The sequence below is a fragment of the Triturus cristatus genome, chromosome 9 (genome assembly GCF_964204655.1).
Source record: "Triturus cristatus chromosome 9, aTriCri1.1, whole genome shotgun sequence".
Taxonomy (NCBI): Eukaryota; Metazoa; Chordata; class Amphibia; order Caudata; family Salamandridae; genus Triturus; species Triturus cristatus.
Window position 1 is genome coordinate 1,243,613,487 of NC_140592.1, and position 19,475 is coordinate 1,243,632,961.

A 19,475-nucleotide genomic window follows, 5' to 3' on the forward strand; every position below is an offset into this window, starting at 1 on the left:
GATGTGCTCAGTGGCCGCGCGGCTCACTGAGAACATCAAAGCGGCCGCGAAAGTGATCAGGCAGGCTGAGAAATGGTGCGGCCTGAAAAGCACTAGTTTGCACTTCCAAATCCCGCTTTCTAAAGCTCTCGCCAGAGCAGCGCTAAAGCACCGGCTCAGGCGAGACCTAATAAACGGCAATTTGAAAATAGACATTGCTGACATTTGACATTTCAAGGCACAGCAAATGTGACACGATAAAAGCAACATTTAAATGCATCTACATTGCTCATTTGTTCACTGAAGAAACACAACACCTGTTCTTTGCCAGCTGGAGCTGTCTCACCATAATGGGCAAGGTGGCCCTAAAAATAGCTGCCCTGATTAAAAAAAAGTAGTTCTTTGGAGGTCTGAATGATAAAATCTGCACAAATCCGCACCAGACTCAAGTACTAACTTTCTCTTTGAAGGAAAGCTCGAGCAGACTATAGCATTTCAATAACAATGGAATTATAATTATAACACACACTGGCCATGCCAATAGGCCGTGCCTTTTCAACGTATTGGCTTTGCCAGTGCTTATAACCAATGCTGCATCAGCAAAAACAAAAAAAAAAGCGCAATGATGTGAGTGCATGTGTGCAAGTCGTGACACTTCTGACAAGCACCATTCTCAAGGTGTGAGCCACAGGGTGTATCCAGTGGAGGCTCCGGTAGTGATAGTGCATGGCGCAGCAATGGTGTGTGCAGTAGAGTGCGCATCAGTGACAGCGCATGGTGCAGCGAGGGTGTGTGCAGTTGAGTACATGAGTGACGGCGCATGGTGCAGTGAGGGTGTGTGCAGTAGAGTACATGAGTGACGGCGCATGGTGCTGCAAGGGTGTGTGCAGTAGAGAGTACATCAGTGACAGCGCATGGTGCAGCGAGGGTGTGTGCAGTAGAGTAGATGAGTGACGGCGCATGGTGCAGCGAGGGTGTGTGCAGTAGAGAGTACATCAGTGGCAGCGCATGGTGCAGTGAGGGTGTGTGCAGTAGAGAGTACATCAGTGGCAGCGCATGGTGCAGTGAGGGTGTGTGCAGTAGAGAGTACATCAGTGACAGCGCATGGTGCAGTGAGGGTGTGTACAGTAGAGTACATGAGTGACGGCGCATAGTAGAGCGAGGGTGTGTGCAGTAGAGAGTGCGTCAGTGCCAGCGCATGGTGCAGCGAGGGTGTGTGCAGTAGAGAGTACATCAGTGACAGCGCATAGTGAAGTGAGGGTGTGTGCAGTAGAGTACATCAGTGACGGTGCATGGTGCAGTGAGGGTGTGTGCAGTAGACTACATCAGTGACGGTGGATGGTGCAGTGAGGGTGTGTGCAGTAGAGAGTACATCAGTGACAGCGCATACGGCAGCGAGGGTGTGTGCAGTAGAGTAGATGAGTGACGGCGCATGGTGCAGCGAGGGTGTGTGCAGTAGAGAGTACATCAGTGGCAGCGCATGGTGCAGTGAGGGTGTGTGCAGTAGAGAGTACATCAGTGACAGCGCATGGTGCAGTGAGGGTGTGTACAGTAGAGTACATGAGTGACGGCGCATAGTAGAGCGAGGGTGTGTGCAGTAGAGAGTGCGTCAGTGCCAGCGCATGGTGCAGCGAGGGTGTGTGCAGTAGAGAGTACATCAGTGACAGCGCATAGTGAAGTGAGGGTGTGTGCAGTAGAGTACATCAGTGACGGTGCATGGTGCAGTGAGGGTGTGTGCAGTAGACTACATCAGTGACGGTGGATGGTGCAGTGAGGGTGTGTGCAGTAGAGAGTACATCAGTGACAGCGCATACGGCAGCGAGGGTGTGTGTAGTAGAGAGTACATCAGTGACAGCGCATGGTGCAGCAACGGTGTGTGCAGTAGAGAGTACATCAGTGACAGCGCATGGTGAAGTGAGGGTGTGTGTGCAGTAGAGTACATCAATGACGGTGCATGGTGCAGTGAGGGTGTGTGCAGTAAGAGTACATGAGTGACGGCGCATGGTGCAGCGAGGGTGTGTGCAGTATAGAGTACATCAGTGACAGCGCATGATGCAGCTCCTTTGTCGTGCAGAGGCGGGAGTAAAGGGTGATTGACTACAGGGACAGCAGGAGCGTGCAGCCTTGGGGTACCGGCTCGCCTTCGGGGCCCATCCCATGCCCAATGCAAGCACTGGGTGGTGTAAATCTCAGACCAAGGGGCGCTGTAAGGCAGGAAGAGAGCTGTGGTAGGTGGCCATGGGGAAGTCCTGTCTAGTTCAATTGCCACATGCGGTTGAAACAGCGTGGGGTGAACCCAATTGTGCAAATATTGGGCCTGTGCGCACATGGCGTTGAGGTGCATATCCGGGGCACTCATGCCCCCCCTGGGACTGCGGCAGTGGAAGTAACTCATATGGGGCCCCAAAGTTGGAGCATTGGAATGTTGACAAATGGATAGAGGAATTTGGGAAGAATTACCTTTTTGGCCAGGGCAATACAGCCGGCCATAGACAATTGTAACCTGGACCACACCGGAATGTGGTCTTCTAACCAGTCCATCGGCCGCTCGTAGTTCGCCCGCCACAGTTCTTCAGGGTCCCTGCTGATCCAGATGCCCAAATATGTGTTTGAGCCAAGGGCCACTTCAATGGATATTCTGTGGGAACGGGCAGGGTCGTCTCTGTCAAAGAAAAGATGATAGATTTGGCCCAATTCACTTGTATGCCGTAATAGCCTCCGTGCTTTTCCACCTCCCGCGTTAAGGGGGCTAAACTGGTCTGCGGGTCCTTCATCCAAATCTAGTGATACAACCAGACCTTGGGATGCCAAGCAAATGCCTCTAGTCACATGGTGTTGGCGAAGACGCGCTGTGAGGGGCTCCATGGCCACAGCAAACAGTGTGGGGGGAGTGGACACTCCTGCCTTGTGCAGCGCGTGACCGCGAATGGCTCAGAGATGAGGCCGTTGAGCCGTATCAGGGCTGTGGGAAGGGTGTATAGAAGTTGAACCTGTGCAATGAATCGGGCACCTATTCCCAGCCTCTGCAACAGTGGGAATAGGTATGCCCATTCTAATGAATCGAACGCCATCGTAGTGTGCAGTAGTGCGGCGGCCTGTGGGTGTAGGTGATGCATTACTGCAAAAACAGTGAAGATTATGGGAGGTCGACCTTCCCGAAATAAAACCAGATTGGTCAGGTCGCACCATCACCGGGAGCAGCAATAGCAGCCGGTTTGCTAAAATCTTTGCAAAGATTGTATTGACAATATTAATGAGGGACAGGGGCCGATAGGAGTTGCATTAGTCTGCCAGTTTGTCCAGTTTAAGTAGTGTAGCTATAACGGCTTCTCTCAAAGATGGAGAAAGGGACCCTGCTTCTGTGGCATCCCGATACATATCGAGAAGCCTGGGGTCTAGGATCTTGGAATGTTCTTTATAGAAGGCTGTGGTGAGTTAGTTGAGGCCAAGAGCCTTGTCCGCGGACAGACTTCCCATTGGGCTTTATAAAGCCAGACCAGCTGTATGGTGTCCAAATAAACTTGGAGTTCCGCTGGGCTTGCCAAGCAAAATGTAGGCAGATGTAAAAGGTAGCCATGATATGCAGAGAATGGAGACGAGCGGAGCTGGCCCTCCGGATCTCTGAGCTCTGAGACATCAGCAGAAGCATGAGGCGTCCTCAGCAGTCCAGCCGGGTGTTCTTCCGGGGCGGTCCCCCTCTCCATAGTTTTCTTTGCCTAGATAATGTGTTTCGCGTGTAACTTCTGTTTGGTATTCGGTCATCTTGTCGCGAATGTCAGCCAAAGTGGCAGGATTGTTGAAGTGAAAAAGGGCTGGTTCTAGGGCACCAATATCAATTTCCAATTTGGTGAGTGACCCGCAGATAGCCCTGAGAATGCCATTCAGCTGAGCAATGCATGTGCCCCGAATGACCACTTTGAAGGCCTCCCATAAGCATATGTTTGATTTAATTACACTTTTTATCAAAACAGACTGCGCAAAGCAATATTTTCTGTGGGTGCCCTTTAGGAACCATTATTTTGTTGTTTTTGGCAGAGGAATAAGACAATCAGATACGAGTCCTTTCTTGAGGTGCAGGACAAGCTTTAATTCTCCAGGTACAGTGTAGTGCAAGAAAATTAACATTTTAGAGCAAAGATTTCGATAATTCATGGCACAATTTCACCATGGTTCAATCTACTGTAAAAAGAATTACTAGCAGTAGAGTTTTCTCCCAAAAACAATTTGAGAACTCTTCTCACTGTGTTTTTAATGATTCCTACCGCCTACTGATTTTGGAACACATTTGTACAGCTTTGTTTAAATCCCTACAGCTGGAATGCAATTAGCTCAGATAACATTCTAGTTTCTGCACATGTGCTGTAATTTCCTTTCAGGGCAAACAAAGACAGGCTTTTATTTAAAGCAGTTTTCTTTTATGCTGCATTACAATTAGGAATTTAGTCTGTGCTTTTGAAAGTTTCCCATTACTGGCGTTTGAAAAAGAAAGGCGGACGATTCATCTCTCAAAACAGACACTTTGAACATGTTTCTTGAAGGTATTTTCAAAGACAGTTTCACAGTTGTGGCTGGAGTTACTAACTGAACCAGCATCAGGAGGCCTAAGGATGGCCACAATGATCAACAACTCACTCACTTATGGGCTGTCATTTATATGTGATGTCGTCTGGATAAGAAGTCACGTGATCATTCCCTCTGATGTACATTTGATTTCATGTTGGAAGAAATTGAGGTGTTAGTTGAGTGGGTGAGAACCCGCCTCAAATAATGAGCACGCTCCTTGACCGAGTGTGCTGGGATAGGCCAGCTGGAAGAGTGAGGGAGCCAGAGTCGGAGTGTGCAGTAGGGTGAACACCAGTGACTGTGAGGTGTCCACTTATGGTGTGTGCAGTAGAGACTCCACCAGTGATAGTGCATGGTGCAGCGAGGGTGTGTGCAGTAGAGACTCCACCAGTGATAGTGCATGGTGCAGCGAGGGTGTGTGCAGTAGAGACTCCACCAGTGATAGTGCTTGGTGCAGCGAGGGTGTGTGCAGTACAGACTCCACCAGTGATAGTGCTTGGTGCAGCGAGGGTGTGTGCAGTAGAGACTCCACCAGTGATAGTGCTTGGTGCAGCGAGGGTGTGTGCAGTAGAGACTCCACCAGTGATAGTGCATGGTGCAGCGAGGGTGTGTGCAGTACAGACTCCACTAGTGATAGTGGATGGTGCAACGAGGGTGTGTGCAGTAGAGACTTCACCAGTGATAGTGCATGGTGCAGCGAGGGTGTGTGCAGTAGAGACTCCACCAGTGATAGTGCATGGTGCAGCGAGGGTGTGTGCAGTAGAGACTCCACCAGTGATAGTGCATGGTGCAGCGAGGGTGTGTGCAGTAGAGACTCCACCAGTGATAGTGCATGGTGCAGCGAGGGTGTGTGCAGTACAGACTCCACCAGTGATAGTGGATGGTGCAACGAGGGTGTGTGCAGTAGAGACTCCACCAGTGATAGTGCATGGTGCAGCGAGGGTGTGTGCAGTAGGGTGAACACCAGTGACTGTGAGGTGTCCGCTTATGGTGTGTGCAGTAGAGACTCCACCAGTGATAGTGCATGGTGCAGCGAGGGTGTGTGCAGTAGAGACTCCACCAGTGATAGTGCTTGGTGCAGCGAGGGTGTGTGCAGTACAGACTCCACCAGTGATAGTGGATGGTGCAACGAGGGTGTGTGCAGTAGAGACTCCACCAGTGATAGTGCATGGTGCAGCGAGGGTGTGTGCAGTAGAGAGTGCATCGGTGATGGCGAATGGTGCAGCGAGAGTGTGTGCAGTAGCGTGAACACCAGTGACAGTGAGGCGACCACTGATGGTGTATACATGGAGACTCCAGTAGAGATAGTGCCTGTTGCAGCGTGACGGCGCAGGGTGCAGCGAGGGTATGTGCAGTACAGAGTACATCAGTCACGGCGCATGGTGCAGCGAGGGTGTGTGCAGTGGAGAGTTCAGCAGTGACAGTACAATGCCCTGTGATGGTGTGTGCAGTGTCCAGCAGCGACCCTGTGTGGTTCATGTTGGTGGGTGCGATGGAGAGACCAGCAGTGACCGTTTACTGCCCTGTGATGGTGTGTGCAGTAGCGACCCTGTGTGGTTCATGTTGGTGGTTGCAGCGCTGGGACAAGCAGTGACAGTGTACTGCCCTGTGATGGTGTGTGCGGTGTCCAGCAGCGACCCTGTATGGTTCATGTTGGTGGTTGCAGCGCAGGGACCAGCAGTGACAGTGTACTGCCCTGTGATGGTGTGTGCAGTGTCCAGCAGCACCCCTGCATGACCTGTGAGTTTCAAAGGTAACAACGTTGTGCTGTGAACAAGTCACGGAATCTAACGTCCTAATCAGACAAACGACCCTTCACCCTGCCCCTGAATGGACAGGTTCACCAGTTAAAAAGCACATCCCACTCTTCACTAGAAGCTGTTCAGGTTTCACATGTGTGATGCATGGTCGCCACATTATGGGCAGTCTGGGCTGAGGCAGAGTCATTTTCATATCACGTCTAGTGCCTACTCTTGTGTGTGCGCTGTTTGTAGAGCTCTGGACTCTGGCATTCTCCTACAGCCACCTACAGAAAGCTGGCCTGGATATTAGCTTTTAACGCAATCACCTCTGGGCAACTAAAAAACATTAAATTTAGATATGACGCCAACCTTAAGTGAGTTTTTTCCAGGTTTACTCTTTCTTGGGGTCTCACGGGTTTCTAGAGGGGTGAAGTCTGCCATCTAGTAATTCATGAGTTGAGTAGTGTGAACCAGGCACCATGGGTGTCAATGCACTTTACATAGACCATTTGCAAGAGCTAGCAGCTATCTTCATATTGCGACTTTAACCCCCTAGTCTAACCCTAAACCCATCTCCCCTTCTCCCACCCCACTCCCCTATCCCTGACCAGGTTTTGGGAACGGAGCGCGTCGAGTGTTGTGCACGGTCCTGTAACTTGTCATTTATCCATATGGAAAGCCCTACCTCAACATTCCCTATGGAAAGCCCCACCTCAACATTCCCATAAACATAGGAGTGTTCACTGTTCATACACCCTACTGGGTACTCAAACACTTTGAAGCATCTCATGTGCCTCCTTTAAGGGGTAACCCACGTAAATCTTTTGAGGTTCCCACCCAACGTTTCACTTTATGGGGTTGTTCCTAAGAGTTTACAGGGGTACCTCTCCTATTATTATTACATTTGTAGGGCACAGCTACCCAGAGCGGTTTCCGGGTGCCGAGCAGGTAGGGAGAGAGAGAAATAGGAAGTGCATGATAAGACCCCCCCCCCATTTAATCTTCTATAGCTCAGACTTACTCATGTAGAAGAGTCCGGTAAGAGGCATACATAACCTGGATTAACATTCGCAATAACTCACAATGCCTGAAGATTTGGAGTTTACAAATGAAACTTGAACTTTTGAAGTACCCAAGTGGTAGGTGATCAAATGTTTTGTGAAAAAGATCCCTTGTGAGGGATCTGCCCCAGCAGTGTAACCTCACTGTAAAACTGAATAAAAATAAAACACTGTCCAACAAGCACATAAGCACTTTCCATTTGTTTGATCTTTCCATAAAAATATCTTAAAAAAAGAAAATAAAAAAGGAAAAATACAACAGAAACTGTATTGCCAGAGAAGTTCAAAAGTGGTTAACTTCAAATAGCAACAGAATGAAAAATTGAGAGCAGTTTATCAAATTGACAGTTTGAGTACAGCTGATGGATCAGAGTGCGACTCACCTCCGAATAGTTTGGACTGGCAGTTGATGAACTCCGGCTTCTTGTCGGTAAGATACCGCTGGCAGGAGTGATGGAGAATTTGAAAGAAGGTGAATTTTTCAGAACCGGAACTTGCCACCCATTGGTCAAAGGCATTCTCGAATAACAAGTCGAACTCAGGTGAATCCTAGAAAAAAGCGGGGATCAAATATTACCACTGCTCTGAAAGTAGCCTAAAAACACAACTAGCAACATTCAAGTGCCAGGCTCCTCCCACAGAAAGAGCAGAGGAAATTGATGCAGTTGAGGAAGTCTATCTTTATTATTTGTTAAGTACATTGCGCCATGTAGAACACGAGGCTGTTTTAGAGCTCTTAGCATCATGCAGATTTCTTTGATCCCCTCCAGAAAGTACTTGCCAAGAATGCTTCGTGAAACAGGAGGACCTCTCCAGAACTGTGTAGATAGAGGCGGTTCTCCCTCTTCGAGGATAGTTCTTGCGGGCGGCCTCCCAAAAGATGTGGTATGCTGGTGGTAAGGCCATTTCTGCTCAGCCTGAAGGAGCGTGGGGTCAGGGTGATGAGAGCCACCAGAAGGCTTCTCCGACACGGAGGACCAGTGCTCCAGATGGCTTCCTGTCCAGCAGCGGATCAGGAGATCCGTTATTGAGGAGGAATGATATCATTCTCAATATTAGACAGAGGCTCAGTTTTGGAACTTTCAGTGCAGGTACAAACTGCGATTGGTGACACTAAGACAAAGGGTGCATCCTCCTGCCAGGAGAGTAGAAGGCCTCAGACGAGAAGATCTCGGACTTGGCTTGAGATGCAGGAATGATGTTTTACGATAACTTCACTTGGAAGTTGGTGTGTTTGAACAAAACAATGATGTTCTTGTGATCTGATATCTCTATGTGAAAGAGGACTCTGCCATCCCTTGACACACATGTTCAGTAAAACAAAAGTAGGGAAGATGGGTTGATAAAGGTCAAATTTGAGGATCTTGCTTTGCGTTTGTTTTTTGCTCTGCCACTTGAAGAGGCTGTCATTAGGGTAGACGGAGCCTGCTGGATCAGAGGAAGGAGGAGACAATGCTGGTGTGACAAACACAAAGTTGGCTAAACTCTGGAGTAAAATGCGGTACATTAAAAGGACAGTGGTTGAGGGGACAGCTGAGCCTCAAGGAAACTTGATTCAAGAATTCTGCGAGAGAACAGGCCGTCAACCAATGCTGCATGTTCGGTCATGAATTCTAGGAAGGATTTTATGCACATCAGGGCAGTTCCCCAAATGCCAAAGAAATTTGAGAGTCAATTGATGAAAATATCATAGGAAACAGGATCATATGCACATGCACGAGGATTCGGACTGAAGGATGCCCAATGTCTACAGATAAGCGGAATTATCCTTGAATGTGGAGCGAGGCTACTTCGGTTCCGTGGTAAGGAGTAACGACTTACCGGGCCCTGATACTGTAAGAATTTGAACATAAGGACAGGAGCAGTTACAGTCTTACTTTGAAATGATTTTGCCTGCACGACATGAATCAGTACCACCTCTGAGCTCTCTGGGAAGGGTCAAGAGTAGAGCTTTTGCTGAGGGACAACACTAGTTTGTTTCAGAGGCTATGACAGAGTTTGCTTTGATAAGGACGCATTACTAAATTTCAAGACGTTAGTTGCTTTGTACGTACAAGGGTTTTCAATATATTTCAGGGAGAATGAAGATGAACCCATGATTCTTAGCATATTAAGGATGTTGCATATGGACTTCGTTTAAAAATTAGAGAATTCAGATTGCGGGTTTGGGTTTGGAACACAGAGAAGTCGGGTTTAGTGCTAGGCGGATAGCCGCATATCTCAGATATGATAACAGATCTTATATCGCAGAGGAGTGCCTAGGAAGCTGTGGGGAAGGACGCTAAGCACGCTTTAGTGATGAGGCTCATGGACATTTTGGAAAACACGCAGATGTTGTCAAACCTTCTAGAGCTCGCTCACAGAGAGAATTCAGCAATAGACATTCTCATTACCTCTCTAGTCAATGTATTGGTTTCCTTCTCTGCAGCTGTGATGATCTGCTATAGGGAAGCAGGATCTTCAGAGTACAACGTCTGCTTCCAGATGGTCTCACATGGCCATGCTTTTTGAGTGAGGTCTGCGAGTCCAGATGGTGGTAACAAGACCGTCTCATCGCTATTGCTCTACTGCAAACCAGGCAGGCCCATTCAAATCCACGATTTGGTCTCTTCTTCAGGACATACACCATGAGGTTGTTCCGTGTGCTCCTTACTATTTCAAAAAATATGTATATTTTAAAGTTATGGGGTCAATGCCTGGGGAATACCCTAATTGTGGGGGTTGCTAAAGTCCATGTATGACCTAAGATATGGATAGGACCACAGAATTACGAAGAATTGAAAAGAAGTACAAAAAAGTGTAAGTAAGGACTCATACAGCACCCTGGGTGTCATGATTCATCATTGCCCATGCTTGCTCTCCAAAGGACCCTCTAATGGCGGGCAGGCTTCCTGTATTCATAGGTTGTGTGCGCGATCGTGCTTTTGCTTATAGCATAGGATAGTAGGGATCTCCGGTCCCAACGAAAGCCAAAGACCCCGGATTGGGCCCCGTTTGAAACATGTTGACCTGCCTGATGCAGGAGTAATAAACACTCCTTTGCATCCTTTCCAGTTTTTAACCATCTCGACGCCTTCTCAGCAAATAAAGGTAATTCCAATGAGGAGGTAACCAATATTTTTATCCTTCATGTTGGAGATCCCATTCCACATCTTGTGAATACAGAAAGCCTGCCCGTCATGAGAGGATTCTTTGGCGAGCAAGAATGGCCAATAATGAAGCCTGACTCCCAGAGTGTGTGAGGTCATTCCTTACAATTTTTTGTTATTCTCTGGTCCTAGCCATATCTTATGTCATACAGAGACTCAAGGGCCCCCCATAATTAGGGCATTCCCCCGGCGTGGATCCTTTTCCTCTTGTCTTGTTTGCCTTGTGTGATTTAAATCATACTTTGGTAGGATGCATCCGTAGACAGCCCATACATTTTTCTTGCTCCCATGATCTTCCTTGTATAATGGGTTCATAGGTGGTTTATTCTAAAGTTACCCCTGAACTTCTCTCCCGCTCCCCACAATCTTATTCAGTCTGGGTGAAAATTGTGTGAAGACAAAAAAATCCAATCTTATTTCCTCAGTTTGAAAAATTGTGTCCGCTTGGTTACATCAATTCTTTCTTTGTGCTTCACTTTCATCAGCTGTAAGACCTAGGAGTATTTAGGGACAATTTAACCTCCAGCATCAAGTATAAATTTAGATATTTAAAATAATATGTTTCTCCTGTGATGGTCACAGAAAATGAAGAGGTACAACAAAGGTCCTTGTTTTCCAGTACAGAATACCAACTATATCTGTATCCTCTTAAATATTCTGTACTCTGGTTATTACTTCTTCGGTTATATCTGCACTTGTATAACGTCATCCACCACTGTAGTTTCTCTGTAGTACATTCTCTATCTGGGCCCCTCTATGGGAAGGCTGTTAGTACAACTGGAGGAAGCAGAATGTCACTTTGCCATTTCATGTAGATGAGAATTCACTGCCGTATCATTCTGCCTTGGAAATGATAACCTTCTAACACATCAGGCTGATGTAAAACATCCCAGAGTCAGAGCTTTAGTAAAGGGAATGTAAATGCTGCATTTCAAAACAACAGCAGTTACTCCCAATTCTATTAGTAATTGACGTTCTTTTAACAAATATCTCCTTACAAAAGGTAGAGACAATGAGCTAAAAACACAGCCATCCCATCCAGCATGTCCTGGAGGAATATGCAGTATTTGACACATGACGTGCATTTTAATACTGATGCTTTACAAGTCATTTGTAAACTCGGAGTGCACTTACTGTATATTGGCAGTCATAAATATGAATGGTATTGAATGAAGATTGTTAATGACTGGTTTCCAACCAGTTCCTCATCCCAGGAGAATTCTCTTGAAATGTGATCCATCTTCCTTTAAATCCCATCCCGCTCTTCCTGCAGCAGACTTGCTCGCAAGTCCATTCCCCAGACTATGAGGTTTAACATTGTGACCCTGCCTAAAATGAGGGATTGATGAGGGCTTTGTAAGAGGGTAATCATTTAGCTAATGTCTGCAGAAGAGATTCAGATCGTGGAATTTATAAATAGAAACAATCAATGCTGTCTCCCTTGGGTAAGATTTGGAAATGTAATGGAAGGAGTCAGCTTTGTGTGGATCTTCGCTCAATGCGAGTCAGTGTGCCTTCATTGCAAACATAGTGCACACCTTACCCCCTCAGGGGCACGGCATGCTTAGTTTTCAATGCAATCAGCATTTCTTTATGCAAAACGCAGAAATCAATTCTTCACTGGAGAAAACAGCATGGTGACACCAAACATCACAATCAATACACACATTGTGTTCAGTGCAGAGTACTTTAATTCAACACACCTTGTAAAATTAGATGTGTGCATTAAAGAAAGCATCACTCACCAGCCAGTAGTGAGGCTGATCCTTAATGTCACAACTCTATGACGTACTCTTCCACAGGCGGTTTCAATATTCATTATTATGGTGCCTGGAACTTTCTTCGAATACTGACATTCGAGCATGAGCTTATAGACAAAGCCAGTCCTTGAATCACAGAAACACAATCTCATCTTTCACACTTTACAAAGAAGCATGGTTTGGGTTTAGGTCAGCCCGTCACAGCCTGGAATTCTGTGCTCTGCCAGTTACCCAGAGAACACCATTCAGTTTGCGCCCTGACCCCTGGCAGATCTGGAGTAGGAAGCAGATACATGCACCAGATCTCCACTTAAAGCAATATGGGTCTGGGAGCTCACCCCAAACATATGGAGAGGGACACCTGGTGCATGCTCCTACTGCCAGGTTATGAATCAGAACCTAAAACCAAAGTCCTGAAGTGGGCCAAATCCAGGGTAGATCAAACCGAGAATAACCGTGGAAATGGCACTCTGCAGCCGGTTTTCGAAATCACGCGGCATGCTGAGGTCCGTATGATTCTGTACAACACTGAACATTGACTGGAAGTGACCCTGGTAGGAGGCAAACAGATGAAACCCCGGATGTAGGAAGGACCTCCCTCTCTGTACGCCAGGGTATGGGAGGGTCCACCTCGATGTGAAGATGCTGTGCCGCTCCTTTGTGGTCCTTCCTCTTGGCGCTAGAGCCCCTTCTTCAGGGAAGGAATGGACAGTTCCAACTCTGCTATGAGAAGCCTCATCTTTAGGGGCGCCTAGGAAATGGATGTGTGTGTGTGTGTGTGTGTTACATGCACAGAGCTTGATTTGGAAAGATGCATTGTTGTCCCCTGATCTTTGCGTAATTGATGTCAAATGATGAATTCCCCGTTTTCTTAAACAAAATATAACTTTTGCCTATTTTATTTTATTTACTTTGTTTATTTAGTTTTATATAGCGCTGGCTAGACCCGGAGGTATCAGAGCGCTTTACATGAGGAAGAAACATTGTTTCAGAACATGGTTACAAAGTTACATCAGTTACTGGAGCGTAGTTACTGGAATTACAAGAGTACAACACATAGCATTAGCCTTAGTGACCTCTTTATAAAGAAAACAGCGCCCTGTGCCCCGAATGCCAACCGGTGTTGATGCCCCATGAGCCCATCACTCATCATAGCTGGTGAAACAAACCACACTGATTTGGCTTCCTTGTGCGATTGTTTCACGAGAGCTTAAAATGGAAAATTCCTACCTTGGTAAAAACGAAAAAGACCATCTCCCATTTTTTAGATATGAAAATGTATTTCTCATATAGCCCCCTTCTCCCCTCTCCACAGAAAGATGCCTGATAATGGCTTGGTCTTCAGGTGCAGGAGGGGCGTGATCCATTTCACCATTTTGCCACCTTGCCCAAGGTATGCACAGCGATTTCACACACACATTCGCACAAACGCAGATTCCACCCCCATACAGATGCCCACATACACAGGATGATTCTTATTCTGCCTATTGTTCGAGGCAGACCCAGATTCCACCCATGCATTGAGGCAGACCCAGATTCCACCCATGCATTGAGGTAGACCCAGATTCCACCCATGCATTGAGGCAGACCCAGATTCCACCCATGCAGTGAGGCAGACTCAGATTCCACCCATGCAGTGAGGCAGACTCAGATTCCACCCATGCAGTGAGGCAGACTCAGATTCCACCCATGCAGTGAGGCAGACTCAGATTCCACCCATGCAGTGAGGCAGACTCAGATTCCACCCATGCAGTGAGGGAGGCTCAGATTCCAACCATGCAGTGAGGCAGACCCCGATTCTAACCACATACAGAGGCAGATTGAGGTTCCACCCACTCAGAGGCAGACTGATGTTTCATCCGCATACAAAGGCAGACTCTGGTTTCATCCGCATACAGAGGCAGACTCTGGTTTCACCCACATACAGAGGCAGACTCTGGTTTCACCCACATACAGAGGCAGACTCTGGTTTCACCCACATACAGAGGCAGACTCTGGTTTCACCCACATACAGAGGCAGACTCTGGTTTCACCCACATACAGAGGCAGACTCTGGTTTCACCCACATACAGAGGCAGACTCTGGTTTCACCCACATACAGAGGCAGACTCTGGTTTCACCCACATACAGAGGCAGACTCTGGTTTCACCCACATACAGAGGCAGACTCTGGTTTCACCCACTTACAGAGGCAGACTCTGGTTTCACCCACTTAGAGGCAGATTTTGGTTCCACACACACATAGCAGCCAACATGGGTTTCACCCACATCTAGAGACAAACTAAGGTTCCACCCAGAGGGAGAAAGCGAGACTCAGATTCCATTCATCTATAGAGGCAGACTCAAATACCACCCACATACAGAGACAGACCCGGGGTCCACTTACATATGGGGTAGATTCAGATTCCACCCACACACTGAGGCAGATTCAGATTCCACCCACACACTGAGGCAGATTCAGACAGACTCAGATTCCACTACATATTGATACAGATCCAGTTTCCACCCACATATAGATTCCGAGTCCATCACATATAGATGCAGATTCCACCCGCATATATAGGCAGACTCAGATTCCACCCACATATATATCCAGATTCCACCAACATATATACATAGGCAGACTCATATTCCACCCACATATATATCCAGATTCCACCAACATCTATACATAGGCAGACTCAGGTTCCACCCACATATATATCCAGAATCCAACCACATATATATGCAGAATCCACCTACATGCAGAGGCAGACACAGGTTCCACCCACATATAGATTCAGATTCCACCACATATAGATTCAGATTCCACCCACATATATATCCAGAATCCACCCACATATAGAGGCAGACCCAGGTTCCACCACATATAGATTCAGATTACACCAACATATATATTCAGATTCCACCCACATATAGGTTCAGATTCCACCACATATAGAGTCAGATTCCACCCACGTAGAGAGTCAGATTCCGCTCACATACAGAGGCCACCCCGGGCTCACCTTGTTTGGTTCGATCCCGTTGACCTGCCGCAGCTGCTCCAGCATCCACTGCGACCTCCTCACAAAGCACGAAGACCCCTCAAACTGCTTCACCTTTGTGATCGATACCTGGGAGGGCTTCCGGTTGGTCACTGCGGGGTCAGAAAAAAGGGTACTCTTAGGCTTTACAGGAATTAAACCAATCATACTGAGTCTGAGGCAGAAGTACAAGGAAGTCTTGTGCATGGTGAGCGGCCGGACGCCACTCACCAGCCAGATAAACAAGCATTGAAAATGCAATAGGTCTCGCCTTTGATTAATTTAAAGCCATTTGCTTTGCTAATGGTATTGTGTAGCAAAGCAAATGGCTTTAACTTAATGAAAGGCGAGACCTATTGCATTTTCAATGCTTGTTTTTGTTTTCCTGCCTGCATTCCACATATTGCACAATAGCGCATGCTGTGGCACACAAAAGATTTTATTGTATTGTAAATGCATTTATATAGCGCTTACTACCCCTAACAGACACTGTCAGAGTTGCAAAGACAAACGTTAACAATTGTAAGTAGTAAATGCGAGACCTATTGTATGCAAATGCTTGTTGTACTTGTCACCTAAGTGCACTAAATATGTGCTTCCACCACACTTCAGAATTAGAAAAAAGTGATTTGTTTGTGCTTTCCTAATTCTGATATATTCTGAAATATCTGCACAGTTCAATTACAGACATTTAAATTTTGGTGTGGGCTAGAAAAAAACCTTTGCTTTCACACAAAGATTGTCACATAAATCTTCCCACTTTGGAGTCACTGAAATAAAACTAAACACCAAGCTCCTTCAGAAGACAGAGCCTGACATTTGATCTCCGTTTTTGAATGCAAGGCAAATGTGACAAGATAAGAGCAAGATTTAAAGGTCTGTTTACAGAAAGTGAGCACTCACTTATTTATCAGTTTTATACAGCATGGACTAACCTAGTGGGGCCTTTGCAAGCGGTCAAGTTATCAGGGATCCAGATACAAGAGAGCGATTACAAATAATATGAAAAGTATTAAGCAAAACCGAAATCATAAAATAGTAGCAATAAAAGTGCCTCATGTATGGGTCAAAAAGTGCTACGCCTAATATAGATATGTAAACAGAGAAGGATGGACAGCTATAGTCAATATAAAAACACAGAAAAAAAACTATGCAGTTAAGTCCATTGAGAATTAAAGGGGACGTGTTTTTATATTCAAAGGTTTTAAGGTAGAGTTAAACAATACATATATGAATTCTACTTTAAATGCTTCATAAGACGTTATGACTTGATGCACAAATTGATGGAGTTAGAGACCTCAAGACAAGAGGGCCCTCGTGAGATTGATCGTTTTAGTGTCTTTGACTTTTCGAAAGATGGGATTTCAAGGAGGTGTGAGTCTGAGCTTTCAAGGAGATGTCAACATACCATTGTCTGGCCGGTCACTATTATGTATGTATCAATACAGTTACTTTAACATAGCTATTTATGATTATTCACTATGTTTTTCTATGTTAATCAATTGTATTACTAGTTTGGTATATCTAATATTGTATTATATTTTCAATGGCCTTTATCTACATTTAACGATATTTTGGTTTTCTATTAATTTCATTTTATGTATATCTATTATTCAATTTATTTTTGATTTTTTCGAATAAGGTTATTCGTTTATTCCCTATTCAGATGCATCATATAATTTGATATGAATAATAAAATATAACCATGTATGTATGAAGCAGGCACTAACCATTAGTTCTCAAATAGCCAAGCGCTCCTGGAGAGGTGTGCACTCAAATTCAGTGTTTCCAACTCCATTTCTCAATCAGGTGAACTTCAAAGGGACCTCACATGGTCCAGCCAGACAATGTACCTCCAGGAAAGCCTTCAACCAATTAAAACCCCTGACAAATTACATTGTGGAAATATGGATTTTTCTGGTCAGTTATGTCCCCTATCTTGGACCCCAACGGTTCTATGTGCATGTTACAAGTACATGTATGTTCCCTCCAGTTCTAGTTATGAAGACGCAAACACATGTGCGTCCACCGTCAACATGTCCTCTGTCAGATCCGCCATGAATAGGCCGGATATTCCATTCCTAAGTACGAAAGGCCACCGGCTTTATATGGTTCACTTATGCCATTTTACAGTCCAGGCAAGTAGGCCCTGATTCTGTCATCAAGCTTTTCTTGCTTTCTGTCTCTGAAGCTCCAGTCCGAGCCTGCATCTGTGACCATGAACTTTGTCTCATTCTCTGCGCGGCTCACAAAGCCTGACATCAGCTTGCTGCCTGCCAAGAACTGTATTTCACCTTCGAGTTATCTGCTTCGCCCCTCAGCCGATGCATTCCTGTCTAGTAGTTTAAGTCAACATCCCTTCCAGCTACCGAGCAATGGCTCAGCTTCCCTGTCTTTATGAAAGTAATTCATAGCCCTGTTACCATAGAAAATTCCTGCCCTCGCATTTAGTGTAGACACTTAGACGCTTGTACACGCACGCACAGTCAGTATAGAATAGATTCTGTCCGAGAGTCCTTCTTTTGTGGATAACATAGTTCTTTAAACATAGGATGTTAGATATGATTTGGGATTAGGTTGACTTGACCCCCCAGACTTTTCGTCTCCACATGTAGAGCTAAATGTCAAGTCCCCTTCACCCCCTAGTTGCACGTCAATCACACGTCATGCTGCTGCGCGCGCATCTATGCCAAGTATTATCTTATAGATCCACCTATATATGACATCATAACCAATTATGTTCCTTTTTACTCCTTATTACACCCATTTTCGGTTACGCATATGAATCGTCATTTTCCTTATCAATTGTTACGCCTACTGCATTCGCGTCATTGTAATGTATGTACTATAAAAGTCATTTCTTGTCAATAATGTATGTACTTCACTTCCTGAACCTCCGTGGTGATGGAACTTGGAGCAACCGATTATAATCGATCATTGGAATAAAGCCCATTCCGAACCTCTAATACCACGGATTCTGCCTCTTATTTTACTGAGCTATTTTATTATGTTTCTGTATCAAATTAAGTCCCGGTAAAGGAATTTTATTTACCACATGAATGGCGCCCGAACAGGGACACTTTCTCATCTCACGCGCCGGCGGTGAGTTGCAGGCCCGGTCTCCTGCCACAGCTGGACGGACAATAACGCGTACCAGCAGGATTTCCTGTATCTCCCTCCGGTCAAGCGGGGGCGACTGAGGCTGCGATCAACACCCAGACGAGGCGGTGAGAAGTGCGAAGTATCCCGACCAGAGCCTAGCTGAGAGAGCAAGATCCGAGGTATACAGAGGCCCACCAGTTCGAAGTCGAGTCCAGTTTCCGACGAGTCGAGTCGAGTCCAGTCCGGTCCAAGTCCAGTTTCCGAGGCCTTCCGTTTCCGAAGCTACCCGGTGAGTACCATTACTGGGGAGGCATTTCTGACGTGCACATAGGTTGTGCCGGTCAAGACGGGTTTGGGTACACAAATCCGGTCTGCACTGTTTTAGCAGTGTATATGTACTGTTTAGCAGTATATCAAGTATTCCGAAGTATCTAGTTATTGTCAAGAATTATGCTTGGTGATTAGTTATGCAGACGATCATCATTGTTGGTTATTTTAAAAGGTTAAAAATGTTTTATGTTTAATGTTTAATGTGTTAAACGTCCTGCATATTGTGGTATGAATGGTTGTTCATTATTGTGCTTTTGTACTAAGTGTGTTCAAGAGTAAGTATCAGATCAGTTCTCAATATGCCGCTCTTTTCAAAATTAAGACAGATCACAACAAGAAAAGGGGTACTCGAAGAAGCCGTTCCTATTCCTCCTAGGGACACTCCGGGGTACTTCATGTATCATAAACATGGCTTAGATGCTATATTATTTCTTGATTTATGGGTAGACTACACCAAGGAATTACCAGAAAGTCAGAGGTGGCCCACAGCGGGAACCTGGGATGCAGAGTGCATCATGAAAGTCGAGGAAGAGTTATGGAAAAGGAAAGTCAGACAGTCACAGAAAGATGCCGTTGAGTTATGGCGTAAAGAATCTCATAGACGTACAGAAAAAGCACGTAGGCAGGAGGAGAAGAGTAAAGAGAATTCCAATAAAGTTCGGGAAAATCTATTAATTGAGGAAGGTATCCGAGTGAAATCAGAACAAGTAGACAGACAAAGAAATGCCCTTATGAATGGTATGTATCCCCTTCTGGCCGAAGGATTA

General features: G+C 46.0%; 1 protein-coding gene across 1 annotated transcript in view; it reads right to left on the reverse strand.

The window, feature by feature from the left end:
* The window catches only part of STXBP6 (syntaxin binding protein 6), a 496,860-nt gene that overhangs the window by 135,525 nt on the left and 341,860 nt on the right, over nucleotides 1-19,475 (reverse strand). Inside the window, exons 3-4 of the mRNA XM_085627350.1 lie at nucleotides 15,259-15,389; nucleotides 7,729-7,894 (exon numbers count right to left, since the gene is read on the reverse strand). Of these exons, the coding sequence (XP_085483476.1) occupies nucleotides 7,729-7,894; nucleotides 15,259-15,389 (297 nt within the window). The remainder of the gene's footprint in view (nucleotides 1-7,728; nucleotides 7,895-15,258; nucleotides 15,390-19,475) is intronic.